Genomic DNA, 19,100 nt, shown 5'->3' with positions numbered 1-19,100 from the left:
AATGATGGTGGTAACCATCCTCCTGAAGTTTTTTTACTAGAACCTGGTTGTTGTTCTAGTTTCTGAATTCTTGTTTGAATATCCTTTAATATTCCAAGAATTTCTTCCTGGTTTTCAAGGATTTTTTCAACTCGTTGCGGTACAAAATATAGCATATTGCCATAGTTTTGTACTGTTTTCTAAATTTCTCTAAGATCTAAAGAGAGCTTAGAAGAATCTGGTACAATTTCCATAAACTTATTAGATTGAATCATAAGTTTACCTGAGGGTGCTGAGGATTCCTTTTCTGCTCTGGATATCTAACCATCGTTAGATGTTCTTGTGTATATTCCAAAATATTGGAATAATCCTTGTAAATTATTTTTCTCGAACCTAAGTTCGGATTCATAATTTTCGAAATTCTCCTCCTCAAACATTTCGTTTCTTTATAATAATAAATATTGTGTTTGAAATAAATTAACCTACGGCTCTGATACCATTTTGAAAGCGCGTGAGGATCAATTAAAAGAAAATAGGGAATAAGGGCATTTTTGGTATTTTTAAAGAAAATTTCTCTCTCCAGGTACTAAAACCCAAACTCTTTTACAAAAGGTACTGATACACAATTAACCCATAACATAACATTGGGATGGTGTTCTAGGAATGACGTTGAATTTTATTTGAGTTTTTTTTATATTATTATTCAATAAAACATTTACTTTGAAAACCTTTCATTATATTTATATTTTATTGAAGTCATAGCTTATTGAATTATATTTTATTTTAGACTAATGATGTCATATCATGATAAATGTCTAGTGGAGAGTGATATAACACATAATATTCTTAAAAATAAAAGTTATTTTTTTGATTAACATTAGCTGAAAATAATGTTACAACAAAAATGAGTGCATAAAAAATTATTGAAGGCTATGGAAAGGAAAAAATTATTTTATCAAATGATACAAGCCTCTACATTGAAAATGCACTATAAGTGTTAGTAAGTCCAGTAGAAATTTTCTTAACTTTAAATATATCCGTCGAAATGGATACCACATTGAAACATTAAAGGAGAATAATGTTGAATAAATTTGCATAACATCTATTGTATCGAGCCGGAAGTATATAAAAGAAAAATCATGTGCACTCCTTTTTGATATGCATTTTACAATAATAAAAATTATCGAAGCAAACATTGTCGCAAACCAAAAGTTTTTTTACCAACAAAGCTTCAAATTATGGCATTACAGACTTTGTCACCCTGGGACAACAATTATGCACAAAATAATAATTAACTCACATGGATACCGTCTAAAGAACATAAAATTTTTTCACACAATGATTATCCATGTGTTTCTTATTCACAAAAAAAAAAAATACTAATAAGATCTTCATCTACAAAGGTTGATGTTGAAATTTCAGCTTTCTTGGAGAGAATTCATGGGGACATTTGTGGGCTTATACACCCACGATGAAGACCATTTCAATATTTTATGGTATTGATTGATTAATCTACTATATGATTACATGTTAGTTTGTTTTCAACTCAAAAACAAATAATATTAATAGTTTAATTATAAAATCCTAAATGTAATTGCAATAAGTCTTTCTTATGGCTAAATACAATTTCTTTGGCTGATATGATAATATGTTTATGTTATATTTACTTATTACAATTTAGTTTGATTATGTACACATATTAAACTTTTTTATTATTAAAAAATTTAGGAAAAATATAATATTCAAGGAATTGTGTGGTGATTTGGTTTATTAAAGAATATATATTAGAAAAATGACAATATTATTAGTTTTTTTTTTTTTTGCTGGTACAAAGATTGTTCTCCCCTTTCTCCATACCTCATTTTGTCGCTCAATTTAAAGTTCCAAATTTTTGGTAATTTGGAATTGACTAGGTATAAGATTATTTTCGTGCCTTAATTACTATTAAGCATGTTTGTCTTGTTAGTTCAATTTTATTTTATTTTATTTTTTGATGAATAAGTTAGTTTTACTTTTGTTAGAATTTTCAAGGCATTTTTAGTAAATTTTATACGATGGGTTTGTTCAACCACTGCTCTAAGAATGTTTAAATATACTTGACTTCATGTTAGAGATGAGAATATAAATTATACACATACATGCCAAGTTTTTTTAGCAGAAAGCCAACTGAGAACTTTGTTAGAATTTGGACTTGTTTTTAGCATGAATTTTTTTTTGAAGGTATATTAAGTTTTGATTAATAAATACTTGATATTTAGCTATTTACTGGAAATTTTTTTAAAAAAAACATTTTGGTATTCATGACATGATCAAAAATAACAATCTTCTTCTTCAAATAATAATTGATAATTATATTCAAGGACTTTGTTGCTACCTAATCCATATAATCAAAACTTGGAGCATACCATCCTAACTCATTCACAATCTTCTTCATTCTTTCTTCCTGTCCTCTTGAGTCGCCTAAGGCCGTCGTGAAGGGATACACATATGTAACCTTGGTAGCCATAGCTCGAAACGCAACCACGTTTCCATTCACCAGAAATTCAAGAACGTCTCGACCAAATCCTCCATCCACCTCAGCTTGCAAATATTTACCTACATTTTTTTCACACCATCATAAAACTTCAAAAACAAACAAACAAACAAACGAAATTTACCAATCCACAATTTTCACTCATCATTTTCTAGCCCATGGGATATAAGTTATGCATAATATAAGGGGATATAATACAGGTCCCCTTATGTCTCCCTGAGCCAATGCATCTAAATTCCTTATTTTTATAATCCCATTTAACAAATTTAATCACCTGAAGGTGTATCTTCAACTGGCTGAAGCTTCACATTCTTCTGTGTTTTAAGAATTGCATCTTCCAATAACTGGTAAGTCATTATGAAAATGTGTTTTAATTAGTACTACAAGATCCTTCGTTTAGGAGACATAATTAGTTACGAAAACACCGAACCCTTAAAACCTGAACAGCAGAACTATTGGTAGAATTCCCCAATATGCTCCATGGAAATGCAAAGCTTGATGACTTAGGATTACTTGACACACAGCCTGGGTTTATTGAAGGGCAAGGTCGGATTTTCCTGCCATAAAAGATCATTGAATTAGTCATAAGTCTTTTGATCCAACTGCAAAAGATTGAAAGGACCCCTTATTCCTAGCAAACTCAAAAAGGTAATGTTGATCACGATTCATGAACACAACTTATTGAGTATAAAAGAGACTAAGCATACATCAAGCACTCATGTAAATAAAAGACTTAAGGATTCTCAATCCGATTGCCCCCGAGTGTACTGGAGTATGTTTAGATGCAGAAGTCTCAAAAGCCTTTCCTTTCTTTTTCTTCTTTAAAGATCTTCTGCTGTGTGTTTGGTTTGACTTATATATAGACACACACACACACACATGGTATACTGTTTTACGCCTAGTGAATACCAGATGACCGACACACGGTATACATTCAAGTTTGATTTGATTTGATTTTGTTAACCTCTGTGCATCAAACTTCATTTCATGTTTTCAACTAAGTTGCGATATTGTTGATTTATAAAACATATTTACATAAAAATAATTTACAATCACACGCTCAAATGAACAATGCTGTCAGATGACTTAGATGAAGATCTAAGTATGAATTGAGTATCATACACAACTTGAGTTTTCACATGAAAATTTCTTAAGAACAACGAAATCTACTGAAGTGATGAATCCCGATTGTAATAGTTGAGGAGCAATAATGGCATACTCGGTCACAAGGATTGAAAATTATTGTCTTTTCATAAATGGCAAAGCTCGAGCTTACACCAACACAAGGAAAAAAACAAATAATTCATTAAGCATTATGTTCTAAGCCATAGCACCATGCCCTTCCCAAAGAAGAGGAAAAATTACGTAGAAAAACAAAATTCAGCAATAACCCTTTTCGTATTTTAACCAGCAACATATTTTCAACATAAAAAGCATGCAGAGCAAATGAAAAAAAGTACACACAAGAAACCAAGTAAAATTTAAGGACAGAGAACATCGAAAAATACCCATCTTCCAGTCCAGTAGGGAAATTCTGGGCCTGCGAGAACGGAGTAGCGGCGGAAGGAAGTGAAAGGGATTTGGCGCCGGAAGCAGGAATTGCTGAAGAAGGCAGTGGAGTGATCAAAGCCACAGCAATTGCCAGAGAGATGAGGTTGTTAGGCCAATTGGAAGGCCTTAAATTCGTGCCACTATCATCTTTTTTACAGTGTCGATTCTTGAAATTATAATCATAATTACTCCGAATATTTGTCGAAGAAGATTTTGTGGTAGATTTTTGGGATAGTTTGGAGATGAAGAATGTGGCAGGAAGATGATGATGAATCCTCAGTCCCAACATCATTTTTGGAGGTTATCAATTCAGTTTTTTCAGTTGCTTAATTTGATTTTTTTTAGAACTTGTCCCTTTTCTTTTACATTTTCAATAAAAAAAATCATTTATCTTATTTTCTATAAAATTGTTATTGATATAACAAATCATAATTATGTTGCAGTTAGAAATCGTTAAAATTTGATATATATGATGACTAATTATTAATGTAACGTGGAATTAAATGTTACATAAATGTCAATTTACTCTACTTTCAATGTACTCAATTCTTTAAGATCAAAATTTGTGTGAGACAATCTCACGGATTGTATTTTGTGAGACGGATCTCTTATTTGGGTCATCCGTGAAAAAATATTACTTTTCATTGTAAATATCGGTAGAGTTGACATGTCTCACGTATAAAGATTCGTGAGATCGTCTCACAAGATACCTCCTCATTTTTAAAGAAATTTAATTTCTTTGAAATTTTATGACAACAATATATTTTTAATTTTTTTCCCCTTAAATCAATTGAATTTTTTTCTTGGTGTATTCAGATTGGGGCCGAGGTATATTGATACATAAATCCAACAATATCAAGATTTTTGCAGTTGTAACACTACAAAAATTTTGAAGTGTTTAATCAAAGTTTAATAAATAGATTTGGATAATAATAATATTATTATTATTAAATAAATAAAATTATTTCTAAATAATATTAATTTAATTATATGAAATGAATTTTATTATTTTACAAGTAAAAGTTAATAAATTGAACAATAAAAAACATTAAATATGCTTAATTAATAAATAATTTTAAAAAAATACTTATATAAGATTTAATTATAATTATATAAAATATTATTAATAACATAATTCTACTATTTAATAATTTTATATAATATTATATCTTATATAATATAATATAATATAATATAGATTGTTTGTTTAAACACTCCACCTCCTCTAATATCCAAAATAAAATAAAAATATTTCATAATTTTATAGGATGAAAGACATATGACTTGCCTATAAATAGACCCCTTCCAAGTTGTTTTCCTCACATTTAATTGGCCAATTTTTGTGTCTTAGTGAGTGAAATAATATAGTGTTGTAGAGAGATAAAATAGGTTGTTGGAGAGATAAAATTAAAGGAAAAATACCAGACTTTGTCCAAAAATTTCATATATTTACACAACAATCATCTCCTACCCAGAAAATATCTTGTGTTGAGGTTTAACAAAATAATTGATCGATTGTGCCTTGCTAATTAAGAACCGCGAAGAACAATTTCTAGAAAAATTACAAAAAAATTGTGTTTAAGGTACTTATGTTCAGCCTATTTTATTCTTTTTTCTTTAACGATTTTCAGTTTGGTTATGAAACCTAAAGTGTTCAAAATATTTTTTTGTTCACATATATGTCGGCTCATCATTCTCAAAATTTCTGAAAATACTGATTTTGGCCATCCAAAACGAGCTTGACAGTCATTCAAATTTTTCAAATTACGCTATTAATCGGTTCCAAATTTCGAAAAGTGTTAAACATAAACGTTGTAGATCGTCCAAAAATACATTTGTCTAGAAAAATGTAGTCACGTGTGGTCACCGGAACAACTACACACACTGGCCAGGAGCTGTTTTTTCACATTTTTCGATCAATTTCCGGCATAATTCCGGCCATATGTTGAAGTTTCATAATTTTTGGACACATATTTGATTTAATATGAATTTATAAAATTTTAACCAAAACTATCTGGTACAAATTTGTACAAAAATGAATATCAAAATATTCTAACATCTACTCTCGATCCTACCCAGTCTAAAGTTGCTCAAATTATATTGTAGGAAATTATCTTGGATTGAGCTCATTTACGGGGCGAAATAGTAAGTCATCGAGGTGAGGTTTCTACAGCGAATTCATTACTGGTTTTTCCTTCAATTATGGCTCTTTTGACATTCGGCCTGGAATTTAAATTAAATTTTTATAAATTATCGATTTATTCATATATATTGTATCATATTGTGCATCTCACATTTATTGATCATATTGTTATGAATATTTGAATTTCTAGAATTATTAGTTCATGTATGGTAATGAATGACTGGAGTCCTCGACAACGATCTATGTATCGAATTGCTAGTTCACTGGACAACGCGGTCTCCATCCGGAAAGTGAGTCCAATGAACAACAGGTTTAAACTCGGGTACATGATTCATTTGAACAATGTGATTTCAGTTCGAAAATGTGAATTCACATTGGCTCGTAAATTATCGATTGTATAGATCTTACTTGAGTACGTGGAGAAAAATGTTACACCAAATGTTGGTGAAAGCCACCTCTCTAGCCCACGATATTCATCTCAAAGTCCTGAACAAATATTGCATTTCACTTAATAAAATATTTCATAACGATACAATACTACTTATACATGTCATCTCATATTGAATTATTGTACTGCAATATTTTTGTTTGACTTGTTCTAAATATATATAAATTTTGTTTACTCCCTCGCTAAATACCCAAAGACTTAACATTTATTTTCCTTCTATTGATTGTACATTCCAGATACAAATTTTTAGGTTATCTTTTGTAAAATAAAAAATTATACACATGATATTAAAAATATTATAATTTGGGAACCACAACTACCTCCAAAATTGAAAGGATAAGAAGAAATTTGGGTAACACGTTCTGTTTTTTGTGTGTGTGTGTGCCTTTAAAGGACTATAATATACAAGCCAAACTTCAAATTTATACACAAAGAAACAGAACTCCATTCTCAACAAGCTATCGAATGACCAAATCCATTTTTCGTCAGAATCACACCCGCAAACATTCATGCAGCAGGTGAAGATATCAACACTCTCTATGCATATTCGATATACAGATCCAATAGAGATATAGCACTCAAGTTCGTGTGCAACCTAAAAAAATATTGAATAAGTTCGCCGCAGGCAGCTGGATATTACTCGAAAAGGTCAATTTCCAGCTCGTTTCAAGAATGCTAGTAAACCTAAACCAGCAACTATTGCAGCCCCAGCTGCAACAGTGCTGTATGCAGAAGCCCAAGCGTCTGCTTGGACATATTCCAGGCCTCCGGAGTTGGATCCCTTTCGACGAACAGGAGTTCCTGAATAGTCTAGATGCAATTTCAATCCCTGCCAAGTTCAGTAAATCAGACTCATCAGTTTAAAGAGAGAGAGATATAGAGAGAAAAGGGAAGTGCCACACCGATGAGCTATGCAAGTGTACCATAAAGGGAAACCTGTTGATTTAATTTGTGTTGGGCTTCTTTTTGTTTTTTTTTATCATATAACACTACTGAGTCGAGAAAAAATCTTTGATACCTTCCAACCGGCTGATCTTGCATGGTCTACAGCTGCTTGAAGATCACCGTCTGATGCAAGTACGACCTTGTCATTGTCTTCATCTTCGTACTGCAGAATGATGACAATTAATAAGATTTACGGAAAACGAAAAAATAAAGTAGAAATTGAGGTTTATCGGCAGTTTTTAACCAGAATATGTGGGAGGTTGTTACGGTCAATCTCGTCTCCTATTCTCTGAAGGATGGCTGTTATGAGTTCAGCCATATTCTGCGTATCTAAAATCAGAATTCAGACTTGAACTGTTAAATAGGCATTTAATGGCGTGGAACAAAAAATGGCCAGTATTATTGACTTGGATGAAAAGATAAACAAGTGTTTGTAGCACAGTTGTGTATTTCAAATGAAATATTAATGCAACACAATTAGAGCCAGAAGGCTTTGTTTTCATTAAAAAGAAGTTGCGCCTAAACATACCACATATAAACCTATGCATTCTTCCTTTTTTGTCTTGAATTTTAAAAGCAAAATTATTCGGTGCGGTGGAAGAAGGATAGGGAAGAGATCGGCCAGTCTCTCCTCCGTCAGAAGGCATCTTCAATGAATTTTCACTGAAACATCATACATAAATGTAAGAGAAGATCCTCAAATCCACAAACGGTATCTAATATAAAGTGCACAACCTTCGGGTCTCATCCTCGTCATCTGGAGTTAAAGCCATTGCAGAATCCCAGAACCTTTGCATCAAATTATTTGCCTCATTATTGACTCCAGCAGTATTACCAACCTGGATAACTACAATCAATCAGCCAATATAATCTTCACAAAACTAACACGTTATTCATTGACAACTCAATCAATAAGTAAAATATACCAAATAAGTTGATTGTTATCTGAAATAGCAAGAATGATGCATATATTCGCACACGTCAGGGATCTAACTGTTAGTTAATATGAATTGCAACAGGATTTGCTCATCATACCACATAAGTAGACAACAAAGGTCGGCCTTCATCCAAATTCAGCTAGAATCATAAACTGTATATATATTCTATAATTGTTCAATAATGTTCCAAGTTTGTAAATGGATAATATGATGCACAATGAATTTTATCGTAATATTATAAAATTGTTCAAACTTCAGACACAAGATGTTTAACAGGCATGATAACCACTCTCAGCAAAAAATGGTTAGTGTGTTTCAACAGAAATATGTTCCATAGATTGTTGAAAAATTGCGAACTATTGTATACCCAAGAAACTTCACTAATTTGGCACCAGATATGGCAAGAAAGAGATAGGGAGCTTTTCTGCTTGTACAGTGCTCTGAGTCCGGCTAAAGAACACCACATTATTCAGAGACTGGTCTAATAAGAGGAGAGTTTAGGGATAAATGATATTCCTGGGACATGATAAAATAATCATGCCTTTACTAATTCATCAGCGGAAAATTTAATACCCACAATTCATTAATTTTTCCCGGCATTAAAATCATCGAATATTACTGACTTACTGTGGCGACAGCAGCATGAGTTATATGAAGCACATCAACAACAGCTGCAACTACTCCATCTGTGATTTTCATTTGCATTTGTCAAGTACATTGTAAAGAACAATGAAATCATAACACTACTTTCCATCAGCTTACAGCAAAAATAGAGAAATGTATCTACCTCGATCAACAACTGGAAGGTGTAAAAATTTTCCATCGTGCATGGTATGAAGGGCATCAACAATAGGGGTATCAACTGTAGCACATTCCGGATTTGGGGTCATCACCTGAAGAATTAATATAGGAGAGGAGAGAGATAGAGAAAGAAGTTACAGGTCAATATGCATCTAGACAAACATAGGCAAATGAATATTATTGCAGGTTATTTGTGCTATTATACAGCCCATTCAGCTGATACCATTCAAGCGTGAATTTGAATGATTATCATCTAATGATCAAAATATATTTAAAAGTCATGCAGAATAAACAAATTCTCTAAAAAGAGATGCAGGAAGAAGCGGGAAGATCATCACCTTCTCCACCAGAGTAGATTCTGGAGGAAGATCTTGAGCTATTACTCTCATCAACATATCTTTTGAACTAACAAGAGTAAGAAGGCACACAATTCAAATTATCTTAACTTTATCATGTCGAGAAACATTTAATAAAATTCCAACATTAGAGAAACCTCATAACTCACGTTAGTATTCCTCGTGGTTTGTTTTCTATGATTACAACAGCAGAGCTAGTCCGAATTTCAAGCATCTTCTTTGCTGCAACTAGAACAGTGTCGCTTGGATCAAGTGTGACAATCCTATCAACAGAATGATGGGGTAAAAAGGCTATGTAAATCCCATTTTACAGTGATTAATTTCTAATGGTCATAAGACTCAAAAGTAATTTAATAAGACAAGTCTAGATATTACCTACTTTGAATTCTCAGAGATTATAGTGGACAAGGAGGGTCTGAACATTCGCTCCCGAAGTGTCTCAACAAATGTGTTGGTGCCTACACATCATCCAGTTTAAAAAGGTAAGTTCTGAAATAGTCGAGCAAACTGATTATCTGAACATATATGATCATAGAGTCAACAAAAGTGAGAAAATGCAGTGGAAAAAAACACTGAAAAGAAACATCATCCACCAACCAGATACTGATGTTCCCCAGTGTTTTTCGACGCCTTCAACTGCAGCCGCGATGGCTTTTCCCTTCTCAGATGCCCTTTCCATACGAGCTATAGCATCATACAGACATTTTGCAATATCAAGTAAAGCAATCACCTCTCCATTTTCAACAACTGGCAAATGTCTAAACTTTCCTGTGGACAAATTATGGCATTAAAATGGTAGGGGCGGAGGATAAAAAAATTTCTTGGGGTCTGATGAGCTATGTTTAGATGAAAACCCAACCTTGAACCATCTTTTGAAGGGCCTCAACTGCAAGAGTGTCAGAAAGCACAAACACAGGGTTCCTTGTCATAACCTTGGAAACGGGTGTTTCCTCAAGGTTAACCTGCCGTGCAATTACTCTTGTAGCTATATCCTTTGACGAAAAAGGGCCAGAAACAACAAATTTTTCATTTTTCGGTGAAACGAAACTACTAAAAGTAAATTATAAAATTGCAAATAAAAATCCAAAGCGCTTAGTTCTGTCATTTACGTCCATCTGAGTCAGACCTTATCTGTCAGGATTCCACACAGCAAAGCATTTGAATCAGTCAGCAACAAAGCATCAACTCTACGTGCAGCCATCCTACGACAAGCTTCAATGATACTAGTAGTATCAGGTACTGTTAAGGCTTTTGACAACCGTAATCGCTTCACTGTTCGTTCTCCTGTCAGTCCCCTGTTGAAAATGTGAGGAAGGACTTTAAGATGTTTATAGTACTATCAACAAACAAAACTTTATTCTATAAACGCATGCACTCAAACACTGAAGAAAGTTGTTAATTGTTTCATTTATAGTAACTCCAAAAATTAAAGAAATAAATAAACATTGAAATTAGCCTGTTGGGCAATGAATTAAATAGAATACACTAATGTCCTCGACTTTTACGGTGAACGGTGATTACCAATGTATGATGAAACATGGTTTTTGACCTCACGCGTCTGGCAATTATAGACAAGAAGAGGTTGTTAACTAACATTGATCACTATCAACTAATAAGATATGTTTCATTATCTTTGCAGATCCCTCTCAAATTTCAATTTCATGACAGCGCTTGATAATAAACTCAGGCACATAAAAGGGATAAAAATCTCCTAACTTTACTTTCTGTAAAGTAGATCGTCGAAGCAATTTTATATTCATAAAAAAATTTGGTTTGGCATTTCCATCAAAATTGACCATACCACCAGTTCCAAATGAAGTTTGCTATCTCAGGATTCAACAGTCCAAGCAAATGACACGTTTCTCACCCAAATAAGCACGATAAAGCAGCATAGAAGCTAAAATAAAACGCGTGCAAACACACACCTTACATCCCTCGGTATCCACATGAAAAATCTGCTAAAACTGAATTCAAAAGGCATCGACACCATTCAGTAGTACAAGCGTGCAATAAGAAAAAGACTCGCTAGCATTTCCAATAAATTTTTGAAGAATTAATACAACATAACAAAGCATAGAAACATCCTGATTTCTTTAAAAAAATTAGATACAGAGCATACATTGAACGGGAAGCCGACAGAGACTTGCGGTGAGACGACGAATCTCCTCCGCCACCGTTCTCCGCCGCAGCCGCGGCGGCCTTCCTCCTGGCCTGAGACGATGAGCTGTTCAACGACATGCTTTTCCGCGAAGATAATCCTCCTTGACTTGTCATCATCAACTCGATCAACAGCAATTCACCACCTAACAATCGTACACAAATCCGGGAACAACAAAAACAAAATCAGTCGTTCACAAACAAAAAACTCAGGATCAGATTGGATTAATTAGAGCAAAGTAACATGCCTGTTGTAATCGTATTGAACGAGTCAAAGAGGAATCGATTACATGAATGAATTTCCATCGTTGTAAGAAAAGAAAAAGGAGGGACCAGGATTTTTCTATTTATTTATATTTTACATTTTTTTTAATAATTAAGATATGTTTATTAGCCAATAGAGAACAGACACGTAAGCCACTAATCTCGCACTTGTATTGAGGTTCTTTTTTGCTCATCATTGAACCGTATAAATATGGTCCGTCTGTAAATCAATTTTTTAATTATTTTTTGTTATTATTATTTAAGTTGGATAATTTTATTATTTATAAAATTTATAAAATCTTACAATATATATTATTAAAATTATAGATATTTTGTGAATGTTTATTCAGAATGTGATATTGTTTATATATGCTCATAATTTTTCATTATTTATTCAAAATTTTATCGAGTATATCAATTTTTTTAAAAGATTTTTTTGTAAGTATTAATCAAACAATATAATTTTCAAGAAAAATACATCTTCTGATGAATATATCGTATGTTTAATTAACATGATTTACAAATATTATGTTAGACCAAAATTTTAACTAAAAATAACGAATGCGAGTTTATTTAAAAAATGAGTAGGACTTTTGTGAGACGGTCTCACGAATCTTTATCTGTGAGACTAGTCAACCTTACCGATATTCACAATAAAAAGTAATACTTTTTCATGGATGACCCAAATAAAATATCCGTCTCACAAAATACGATTCGTGAGACCGTCTCACACAAGTTTTTACCTTAAAAAATAATAATTCCAAAACTTGGATCATCAAGAGTTACTGAGGTTCCAATTGGGCATGTAGCCCGTAGCCCATATCTGAACCCGGCCTTTCCCAAGGCCGACCCGGCCATTTCGATCCATCTTTCGAGCTCACTCGGCCTTCGACAAACTGGCCTCTTCCTTCTCTTCTACAAATCAAAGCAAGAAAAAGAGGGAAAATGGCAGCTCCAGCTCGATTATTCCGAAGAATCCTGCCACGAACCTTCTCCAGACTTCTTTCGGGCAGGGCTTATTCGGCGGAAGCAGCAGTCCAATCGGTCCCCGCAGGCTCCACCAGCTCAGGCGATAAGGGAGTCCCCGGATCGGGTGAAATGGGACTACAGGGGGCAGAGAAAGGTAATACCTTTAGGGCAGTGGATCCCGAAGACAGCTGTCGATTCTTACGTGGCGCCCAATGTCGTTTTGGCAGGTCAAGTGGTCGTCTACGACGGCGCCTCCGTGTGGAACAGCGCCATTCTGCGCGGGGATCTTAATAAGATCACTGTTGGATTCTGCTCCAATGTGCAGGAGCGATGTGTTGTTCACGCCGCCTGGTCTTCCCCTACAGGTCGGTTTTTTTACTCTCTTGTTGTACATTGTGCAGAAATGGTTGTACGTTTTGTTTCACCTTCTGTGTTTGTCCACAATTTGATAGGGCAACCGGCAAGGTTTTTGTCCTTAGCAATTCTATGGATGCTGCAATATGGAACATGTTTTTTACTATGGATTTTTTTGCATTTTAATCAGCTTTGTTTATCTAGCTTAGAGGATAAAGTTTATGGAAACGGTAGTCAATTCGATTCCGCTTTAGATGGGGTTGTTAGAACTTTTTCAGAATATGCTATGCAATTGAGCAAAATATCTTGCATTTCAGTTGTGTGCCTGGTGATGACTGGAGACCGAAACTTTGAAGCACTAGGAGATTGATTTTAACTGTTATGTTAGCTAATTGAAGTATCTGGGACGAGATGTTGTAGAAAAATGGTAATGGATGGCCGAAATATAGTCTTCCTTAGCATCGTTTTGATGATCATCTGTTTAGTAATGGTAGATTGACCTATTAAGCTTTTTATGTGATGACACAGTATTTTTATAGACTCTTTTTGCAGAAACTAGTGGATTGTAGTTTGAACGGTTATTTAGCCTATTGGCGAGCAGTAATTGTCTCTCCTGTTTTTTGCAGCTGACTATGTATAGCGATCGAAATATGGTGGGTTGGGTTACTTTATAATTTAAAAGATGTGAGTTCCACCATTGTACAAGTCATTGTTTTTGGTAGATCAGGAGATATTTGGTCTGGTTGCTAATAGTTTGCTCAGGAGTAGTGGATAGAGCAAAAGATTGAAGTTGTTCCTGATATTGATTGATATGCTACAATCATCTAAAATTTTCATGCTGCAATTGAATGTCCATAATATATACTAGAATTGAAATTCTATAAGAAAATTTGTCTTTCAACATCTAAAACTATAAAAATATGCTAATCAAGCTTTTTCCTCTAACATTTCTCAATCGTTGCCCATGAAAGATGAAACACCCCCAACACTGTTGTTTCATCTTTTGGAAGAATTTTACTGACTAAAAAGTCCTGCATTGTTCATCTTATTCATATACTTCACAGTGTCCTGATTTGATTGATCATAGGTCATCTCCTGTTATGTAACTTGATGCTACACTACGTCCCATGATTTTTACGCCGTTTAAAAATATATTTGCCTCAAAATATCCCATGAAAGACCATGAATCAAAAAGTGGGTTCATATTGATCTGGATGAATTTTTAACACCTGCAGGAGTGTTGAGCTCTCCAATTCATTTCATTCCTACAAATGGATGCAAAATTGAATCAGGCTCCTTAATATTATAGCTGTCACTTGAGAAAATTGATTGTGTAATGTGTTTGCATTGAGAATTGAGATACGAATTGGGTTTTTATTCTATGTTTTCAAAAATCGACCATAAAGATGTCTTATATTTCAATCTTGCATCTATGTTTGTTAACGAAATCATTTCTTATCAATAACAAAAAAGGAAATTGTGATATTTATTCATGAAGCTGTTAAACTATGAAATTATTGTTTGGGATATGAGCACATGCGGAAACAAACCCCTAGCGTCGAAACTCTCATATATTTCATTCTTATATACTAATTCTTAGGCCTTTCTTGTCAAATCAAATAACGGAGTAATATATTCATGTAATTCTTATATATTAAATCTGGATAAACTCCTGGTCTTCAATTCACTTGTCAAATCAAATAACGGTGTAATATATACATGTCATCCTTATATATTAAATCTGGATAAACTCCTGGTCTTCAATTCGCATGTGACTAGACATAATAAAGTATAAATTCGTTATTTAAGCCACCTACTGTAAACAAGAGTTCTTCTGAAAAGTGGTTTCTGGCAGAAGCTTGCCGTATAACTAAATCTTTCACCAGGGACATGTCAATTGCCTATTTACTACAAAAAATTCCTGTAGTTATGAATATTTCCCTGCTATTTTGTTGCTTCTAGTTGCTGAAGTTCCATTGTGGATGTATTTAACTGTGATCTTGTTTTCCATTTAGATACAATAAGGTACAATTGATGCAGCCGCCTGCTAAAGTTTTCTTTGATATTCGACAGGGCTACCAGCAGAAACATTGATTGAAAGATTTGTCACGGTTGGCGCTTGTAGTCTGTTGCGATCTTGCACGATCGAGCCTGAATGCATTATCAGACAGCACTCCATCCTTATGGAGGGTTCATTGGTTGAGACACACTCTATTCTTGAAGCTGGGTCTGTAGTTCCTCCAGGAAGGAGAATACCAACTGGCGAGCTCTGGGCCGGAAATCCAGCAAAGTTCATTCGGACTTCGACTCATGAGGAGACATTGGAGATCCCTAAACTTGCTGTTGCTATAAACGATCTTAGCAAAAGCTACTTTTCCGAGTTTTTACCTTTCTCGACGGTGTATTTGGAAGTTGAGAAGATGAAGAAGTCCATAGGGATTTCAATCTGAAGTGCGTATGTTATACTGACTCTTTCTTGGAAGAAATAAGCAACGGTAAGATTCTGGCAGGCCCTTGAACTTCTTAGTTTGAATTTCATCTGATTTTTTATGCTTAGAAATTGTATATGATCTTGAATACTTTCCATCCATTGATTCTTTTTTTTTTGTTATGTTTACTACATCATTATTCTCTTTCTTAGTGGGTTTTTTGTTGAAATTGCGGAGTCATTTTTGGAGTGCTCCGGTTTGAATTGAATTTGGTGAGCCGGTTATATTGTTTAAAATGTAGATCTACAAAAAATTTCTATTATGCTATAATTTAAATATAGTTTTTTTTTTCTATTTTGGTACTTGTATGATTAAATTATTACAAATTATTTGGATTTGTAGATTTTTGACATCATCATTAAAATGTCTTTTACAAATTACTTAAAACATGTTAACCATCATTATGTGAGAGGATCGATTGGGGAGAAACATTGAGTTACAATAACTCGTTCTTTGAATGTTAGAAAATAAACTGAGCACCGAAAAATTAAATCGAATTTTGTTTTCAAACCAAGCAGAAAACATTCAAAATAATCACTTTAGAAATCGATTAAACAGTTTGTAAAATATTTATAAAAATATGTAAGTTGAATGCCTAAAAAACCTTTTGATTGAAACATTTAATCAAATATTTTGTATACAATATTTTGACATTTGAAAAACACATAAAATGTCTCGACGATACATTTTAAAAACAATAGCAATAGTAAGTAAATAGGGTAAATAAATAGACACGAATTTGTTTATGGTGTTCGAAGATTAACAACTCCTAAGACCTCTTCTTCCACCTAAAAAGAATTCACTGGAAAACTTTTATTAGTACAAACCTCTTGTACAAATCCACTTCAACTTGGGACTTTTTCATTGTCTAATTGAAACTCTTAGCACACTCACAATTATAGATTGCAATCTCACAATACACATAATATTTAAGGTCTCTTATGTTAAGACTACAAACACAATATTTAATGTCTTTATGTGAAGAGTCATTTATCTAAACTTTGAATCTCAACTCTCATGTTTATGTGTGAGGATTTTTACAGTATATGTATATATCAACTGTATCCTCACACTTGGTTTTTCTCTCATTCTGAGGATTTTTATAGTGTATGTATATATCAAATGTATTCTCACACTTGGTCTTGGTCTTGTTCTAACTAATTTCTTCATATAGTCTGTCCATGCTTTGAATCTTCTCTCAAAGCTTGTATTTGATCTTGCATATGTTGTATTTATGACTCCAAGAATATTACACACGTTAGATACAAGAATATGACTCTTGGAAAAGTTGTGTACGGATTCTGACTTTGCAACGATCAAATTCGTATTTCTGGTCATTTTTTGAAACTTTGCTGAGCTGATCTGACTTAGTTGAGTTGAGCTGTTGATTTGATTTGAGTTGTTCCAAGTGAATTGTTCTCTTTTTTTAATTATAACTATTGATTAATCGATTTCTAAGCAAATCAACGAACATGAAATAGTAGTTATTTCTCTTAGCTTTCCATAGACTAAAGAATCATTTCATTCCGAGTTCGTGTTAGAGAGATATACTTGAGAGATCGGATTGTCTACAATCTTGAACATGTTTTTCATTCAGTGCAGAATCAATGACTTCATCTTAGTTTATCAGTTATTTCTGATCTGATTCAGACTTTGACTTATGAAAATGATTTGTAGATCATTCTCTTATATTTGTAACATATATTGAATCGTTCTATTTGAATAATCAAGATGGGAGATATAACCAAAATATTAGAACTCGTCAGACTGGGCTGATTGTTGTTTTTGTTTCCTTCTGCTCGATTTTGTAACTAATATTTATTCTAGATAACATTTGAACCAACTGACCTGTTGTGAAATATGACTTGTGGAAAATTGAGTTTTATATTCGGTCGTTTTGGTGGCTTGTCATTTGCATCATCGAGCTATGAGATATCATCGAAACACTGCAGATCGCTGGATTTTCAGTTTGGTTGGTTTGGAGTTTAGCTTCCAAATTGAGCTAGCAGTTTTACACTTGAGTAAATATGTTATAAATGTAATAACAATTTTGTTATCATCAAAATCAAAATTTTTTGTGTTTTCTCAACCCAACAATCTCTTTTTTTTTATCACAAAACTTGTATAAATAATTATTCAACTTACATATTTCTCCCTCTTATGTGTAAATCAAAAAATAGATTTTTAAATCAGGTTAAACACAAATTTTATCTCTTCTTCAATATTTAAAATCAATATCCCCCTTAAAATTATAATTAGTTATCCCCTTATATTTTTGAAATTGATAAAATTAGATGGATGATTAATTAATGCAAATATTTTCAAAATATGCAATGCTCAAATAATAGCACAAAATATCCAACACATGAATATATGACTCAAATATCTGACTTAAAAAAAAATAACAACTCAAGCTCATAAATTTCAACCAACACAAAATCAAGACATGCTTGCGAATTTTAATATTCATAAACATTTAAAGTGTCCCTTAATAGTCATTAAGCTCAATCAACAAATTCAAAAGAATTGCTAACCAAGCTAGCATAAGATGGAAGATCTAATTGGTATTCTACTCACGTACCATAGAATAAATAAAACCCGCAGCGAATATACCAAGTTTTCTTGATGATATATGACTTCAACTTTGTCCTTAGTCTCCTTTCTTTTGGAAGTACATTGGTCTCAACTTGAACCAATAAGCTTCTTTTGATCGTACACAATTAACTGCAAATTTTATACTTTAGTAAATATGTTATAAATGCAATAAAAAGTTTTGTTATCATCAAAATTGAGATTTTTTGTGTTTCTCAACCCAAGAATCTCTCTTTTTTATGATCACAAAACTTGAATAAACAATTATTCAACTTACATATTTTTTCCTCTTTTATGTGAATCCAAAAGATCAATTTTTAAATCAGGTTAAGCGCAAAATTATTTCTTCTTCAATATTTTAAATCAATCTCCTCCTTAAACTTATAATTAGTTATCTCCCTATTTTTTTGAAAGTTTGAAATTGATAAAATTAGATGGATAACTAATCAATGCAAATATTTTCAAAATATGCAATGCTCAAATAATAGTACAAAATATCCTACACGTGAATATATGACTCAAACATCTAGCTTCAACAAGAATAAACAAATCAAACTCATAAATTTCAACCAACACAAAAT

At 32.9% G+C, this 19,100-nt stretch overlaps 2 protein-coding genes and 1 pseudogene across 2 annotated transcripts; 1 reads left to right on the top strand and 2 right to left on the bottom strand.

The window, feature by feature from the left end:
• Positions 1-2,341: 2,341 nt before the first annotated feature.
• LOC140991682 (thylakoid lumenal 17.9 kDa protein, chloroplastic) lies at positions 2,342-4,400 on the bottom strand. Its single transcript, XM_073461779.1, has 4 exons — positions 4,021-4,400; positions 2,952-3,069; positions 2,787-2,856; positions 2,342-2,574 (listed from the first exon to the last, which is right to left on the bottom strand). The coding sequence occupies exons 1-4, from the start codon at positions 4,353-4,355 to the stop codon at positions 2,354-2,356; spliced, it is 744 nt and encodes a 247-aa protein (XP_073317880.1). The 5' UTR covers positions 4,356-4,400; the 3' UTR covers positions 2,342-2,353.
• Positions 4,401-7,068: 2,668 nt separating this feature from the next.
• LOC140991443 (CBS domain-containing protein CBSCBSPB1-like) lies at positions 7,069-12,211 on the bottom strand. The gene is made up of 15 exons (XM_073461400.1): positions 12,100-12,211; positions 11,814-11,997; positions 10,821-10,989; positions 10,554-10,686; positions 10,292-10,462; positions 10,074-10,152; positions 9,844-9,957; positions 9,677-9,743; positions 9,325-9,430; positions 9,165-9,223; positions 8,335-8,438; positions 8,129-8,262; positions 7,844-7,929; positions 7,673-7,762; positions 7,069-7,483 (listed from the first exon to the last, which is right to left on the bottom strand). Exons 1-15 carry the CDS (start codon positions 12,155-12,157, stop codon positions 7,304-7,306), a joined length of 1,734 nt encoding a protein of 577 aa, XP_073317501.1. The 5' UTR covers positions 12,158-12,211; the 3' UTR covers positions 7,069-7,303.
• A 728-nt stretch (positions 12,212-12,939) lies between these two features.
• LOC140991445 (gamma carbonic anhydrase-like 2, mitochondrial) lies at positions 12,940-16,326 on the top strand (annotated as a pseudogene).
• Positions 16,327-19,100: the final 2,774 nt, after the last annotated feature.

Source organism: Primulina huaijiensis, chromosome 13 (genome assembly GCF_012295235.1).
Source record: "Primulina huaijiensis isolate GDHJ02 chromosome 13, ASM1229523v2, whole genome shotgun sequence".
Taxonomy (NCBI): Eukaryota; Viridiplantae; Streptophyta; class Magnoliopsida; order Lamiales; family Gesneriaceae; genus Primulina; species Primulina huaijiensis.
The sequence above is the reverse complement of the archived record's forward strand: the minus strand, read 5'-3'. Positions and strand labels throughout refer to the sequence as shown.